Source organism: Panicum virgatum, chromosome 3N (genome assembly GCF_016808335.1).
Source record: "Panicum virgatum strain AP13 chromosome 3N, P.virgatum_v5, whole genome shotgun sequence".
Lineage (NCBI taxonomy): Eukaryota > Viridiplantae > Streptophyta > Magnoliopsida > Poales > Poaceae > Panicum > Panicum virgatum.
The window spans coordinates 33,089,354-33,094,063 of record NC_053147.1 but is presented as its reverse complement, the minus strand read 5'-3'; the positions used below and the strand labels follow the sequence as shown (position 1 = coordinate 33,094,063).

At 50.8% G+C, this 4,710-nt stretch overlaps 1 protein-coding gene across 1 annotated transcript; it reads right to left on the bottom strand.

The window, feature by feature from the left end:
• Positions 1–1,771: 1,771 nt before the first annotated feature.
• Positions 1,772–4,033, bottom strand: LOC120665750. Its single transcript, XM_039945411.1, has 2 exons — positions 3,567–4,033; positions 1,772–3,464 (listed from the first exon to the last, which is right to left on the bottom strand). The coding sequence occupies exons 1-2, from the start codon at positions 3,705–3,707 to the stop codon at positions 2,997–2,999; spliced, it is 609 nt and encodes a 202-aa protein (XP_039801345.1). The 5' UTR covers positions 3,708–4,033; the 3' UTR covers positions 1,772–2,996.
• Positions 4,034–4,710: the final 677 nt, after the last annotated feature.

Genomic DNA, 4,710 nt, shown 5'->3' with positions numbered 1-4,710 from the left:
GGACGGGACGGCACGGCAGGACGGTTGATCGGTTCGCTGGTGGGCTGCGGGAAACGCGAGGAGGAAGAGAAATCGGAATGCAAAATGAAGAGAAGTTTCTATAGCTTGGATAGTTTGACTCTGGTAGGTGGTGGGGCCCGGGGCGTCTGGTGTGTGTGGGCCAAGCTTTGGGGAAGTTTCCATCAGACCATCTTCAAGAATCATTTTTAGAATTTAGGCTGGACTGCTGGTTCTGTGTTGTGAATGCAAATGTTGAAGTTCAATTTAAGTAAGGATAAAGTTAATTTTGGTACAAATGTAGGGATTTTCGGCTCCAAATAATTATATCATTGCGTTGCACCTATTTTGCAAGAGGAAAGAGCAAGTCAATTTTGATGTCAAACTGCCAAGTCAGAACCCCGTCCTAAAATGGCCTTGTTTGGTTACATTCCAGAGATTCTAGAATACCAATTCTAGACTCCGCACGAAATACTAAATAAAATTTATTTGCAAAACCTCTCCGGGGATGGGTGTAACTTTTCACGACAAATCTAATGATGGTAATTAATCGATGATTAGCTATAGTGATGCTACAGTAACTATTCTCTAATTACGCGGTCAAAGACCTCATTATATTCTTCAGGGTTCCTAACTCAGGGGTTTTAAAGTTGGTTTTGTAACCTGCCTTTATTTAATAGGACTAATTAGCGGTCAAAGTGCGTTCTAGGCACTTCTAGGAAGTTACCAAACAGGACCGGTGAGGATGCAAGTAGGCTTGCTTGGGAACTCAGGCTGTGTTTAGTTCATGAAATTTTTTGGGTTCGGGTACTGTAGCACTTTCGTTGTTATTTGACAATTAATATCTAATTATGGACTAATTATGCTTAAAAGATTCATCTCGTCATTTACAGTTGAACTGTGTAATTAATTATTTTTTCAACTGCATTTAATGCTCCATGCATATGTCCGAAGATTCGATATGGCGGGTACTGTAGGAAAAATTTTGGGAACTAAACAGGGCCTCACATATTAACTAGGTGCAAACAAGAGAAAACAATAAGATCTTTGAAGCTCAAACGAGTCGGGTAAAACATAAATGAAGCCGGTGGCAGAGCTGGCCTAAATTTTAGCTAGGGCAGAGCATGTTCGCCGCAAAGGGTGTGTTTAGATACCCCAAATTTCTCCCAATTTTCCAAACTTTCCATCACATCGAAACATTAAATATAGTAAATGACCCATGCATGGAGTACTAAATGTAGGTAAATAAAAAACTAATTGTATAGTTTTGATGTACGTTGTGAGACGAAATTTTTGAGCCTAGTTAGGTCATGGTAGGACAATATTTACCACAAACAAACGAAAGTGTGCATTGTGCTACAGTGTTTTAGCGCTACAGTGTTTTTTCCAAGGGGACTAACACACAGCCAAGACCAGAAAACGAGCAAGCCACGGAATCAGCAGCAGTTCCATCTGACTCTTATTGCTTGCCATGCCACACGGACGAAGGAAGAGCGAACGGGAGTCGAATTCCTCCCGTTCCCGTTGTCATGCTCCAGGATAGTGGCTACGCCCCTCCAGGGTTAACCATTTCGTTTTTGTTGCAAATCCCGGTGTTTAGCGGAAACGAAATTTCGGTAAATTTCGGCGATTTTCGGTGACTTTTGGCCGAAATTTTTTGAATTTTGAATTTTCAAACGAAATTTTCCGAAAAATACCGAAATTTTTTTCCCGGTAAGTAGCGAAAACGAAATTTTTCGCCGAAATTTAAAACCCTGCGCCCCTCCCCCCTTGCGGCCTGTGCCGACGGCCCTCCCGCGCGATGTTGTGAATCTCCCAGAGGCTGGCGCCCAGCTGCCGCACCGACGCTGATGCCGAGCTCCTCCTCGCCGCGGCCAACGCAATGCCCGCAGGCGTCGTATCCTCCTGAGCTCTCTCGTCCTCCATCTTCCACGAGAGCGCCGGCGTGCCAGGCCCCGCCCGGCGCCTAGCCCTCCCGAGGTGCAGCCGCAGCGGCGCCGACTCGCGTTCCACGCTCCCGGAGCCCCCGGAGGGCCCCGGCTACTGCTGCGCTGCCACCGCCGCGCCACTAGCCCCACGCTACCACGCCCCCACAGAGGCAGCGGACTGCGAAGTGCAAAGGCGGAGGCGCGGATGTTAGCGGGAGGTCGGGAGGAGCTGACAACCGGACGACGGAAGCTCGGAAATTAGAGGTTTGGGGAGTTCGTTCCACTTGGGTCAACTCGGCTGGGCTATGGGCCTTTTCTTCTCTCCCCATTTTTCCACTTGTTTCCTCTCGTCATGGAGAGTCGGACGCCGCCACTACACCGGTCCATTGCTCGCCGGAAGTGAGGAAGATAGAGGTACTGGTGCCACTCCGGTGGTAGGTGGGGGCAACTGCCCCCATGGGGAGCTCCGCCCCTGAATGAAGCTATTCAGTTATCCAAGAATCATCATCAGCAAAAAGATGATAAACCCAAAACTTTTCTTCCACTATCTAAAATACATTAGTAGAAAAAAGAGGGTAAGTAAGTTTTTTTTCTATATTTTTATTCTTAGGCAAAGAGCTACTGCCCTCTAATACAAAATATCTACTTCTCATGTTTAGATAACTCCATGATCAATATACAAGATGGAACAAACTAAATTATGAGGACATGTTTACCCCGAATGCATATTTCTTGTGGTTATACTATCTCTTCAAATTTGTGCCTAACCTTTTCCGGTGGAGACATTAGCTCATTCCTCATTTAGTCACCTGCCACGTCAATTTCCATCATATGAAGGAATACATTAAATGTTCAATATGTCTATCCCCAAACACATAATTGCTAGCAAGTTTTCTAGTAAACTCTAAAGCGCTGGTTCTTTGACCATTGACTTTGACCGACCGACATCTCGGTCAGCCATCGAACCAGCCGGTGAAAACATTCACTGACATGTGGTCCAAGCTTCTCACCAAGAAGAACCCCGGCCGGGGAAAGGAAAAGGAAGAGTTCGCGGCGGCAGCCGGGCCAGCTTCAGGTCACGAGGTAGATGGGCATCGCCGGAGCGCCTCCACCTGCTCTGGCGCCACCGCCGCCGAGGCTAGCGGACCTGAGGCTGACGTAGGGCACCGCCTCCGCCGCGGCGCCGAGCTCGGCGGCGGCCAGGCGGCCGGACCGCGTGGCCGGCGCCCAGCACGCGCACGCGGCCGGGCCGTCGTCGTCGGCGGCGAGGTACAGCGGCACGGCGGCTGAGGCGGAGGGTCCGTAGTGGGGAGGAGCTGGAGCCGCCGCGGGGCCGCAGTAGCAGGAGGAGGAGGGGCGCTTGAAGAGGAGGAGCGCGGCGGAGGCGGCCGAGCTCCACCACCGGCGGCGCCGCTGCAGTTGCTGCTGTTTGTGCAGGTGGTGGTGCTTCTTGGAGATGGGCTTCTCGAGCTTGAACCGCGCGGACTCTAGCGGCGACGACTGGTGGGATTGTTGTCGCCTGCTCCGCTTCGCCTCCGGCTGGGACCGAGAGAAACCACAATGCGCGTCAACACATTTGCAAGAATCGGACATGGGGTTATTCAGAATCTGGCGCAAGCAGCTAAAGCACCATGCATCGACCTGGGCGAAGAGGCCGACGAGCTGCGGGTCGAATCCGTAGTCGCTGAAGTGGTCCTGCTCGCCGGCAGCGGCGGCGGCGGCCGGGAACGGGAAGACGGGCGCCGCGGCGGCGGTCACGGCCGCCCCCCGCTTCTTCCCCATCGCGACACCTCCCCGGCCGTTTCCTCTCCGCGCACAGCCACGACGGCGTCTGCGTTCTGTCGCCAAGGGAAACTGAGAAATGGACGAGAGCCCGGGGGGACGAGAAGGGTAGAAAACAAGGAACTGCACGGGCTCTGTGTCACTGGGATTTGGGAAACGAATATAAGAAGGCAGCCGAAGCTGCGATCTCGCTGCACGCTCCCTTGGAAGGACTCGCCGCGATCGGAGTTCTTATCGTGCCTGGGGAGCCGGGCAAGCTAGCTAGCTCGATGGGCGAGAGATTGTGGTGGGCGGGGGCGCGGGCAGAGGCGGCACCGGCCACACACAGCTAGGGGTGGTAAAGGGCCTAACATTTTGAACTAGAAAATCTAAGGATCGGGTTCTAAAAGGGCCGGACTCTAAACATATGTATTTTTGAACTAAAAATTTTAAGAGCTTTATTGGGCTGTGAAGATGCCATTAGGGCCATGGCCCATTACCACCCCTACACACAGCGAGCGAAGTGACCGTTGCAGCTGCAAGCCAGCAAGTGCTCCTGCTCGGCTGCTCCCACATCCCACCCCACTCGCGGTCCCCGTGAGCGCTCCTCGTCAATGGCAGCGGCGTCTCTTTCCGGCCCACTTTTCACAGGCCTTTTTACCCCCCACTTTTCACAGGCCTTTTTACCCCGGACGACCGGGGATTTTTTTCATTTTTATATTTAAAAAAAAATTAAAATTTTAAAAATATATGGCGGTTTCGAAAAATTTCAAAACTATATCCCTGTCGCCCCTTGTCTGGGCGACAGGGGGCCTGTCGCCCTCTGGCTGGGCGACAGGACCTAAATGTAAAAAAAATTTATATTTAGGTCCTGGCACTCGGGACGCATTAAACAGCGAACTTTTAAAATCGATATAAAATCGTAGAAAAATCAGAAAAATACAAACTCAACTGTTCTGGATTCTATGAAACAAGATCTACAACTTTTGTTATATAAAGTTTTTCATTTGATCAATTTATCTTG

Excerpts from the sequence above, each read along its gene's own strand:
- LOC120665750 (XM_039945411.1), bottom strand. The coding sequence starts at position 3,707 with ATGGGGAAGAAGCGGGGGGCGGCCGTGACCGCCGCCGCGGCGCCCGTC. Across the intron at positions 3,465-3,566 it reads TCGTCGGCCTCTTCGCCCAG|CCGGAGGCGAAGCGGAGCAG; the intron begins GTCGATGCATGG and ends TCTCGGTCCCAG.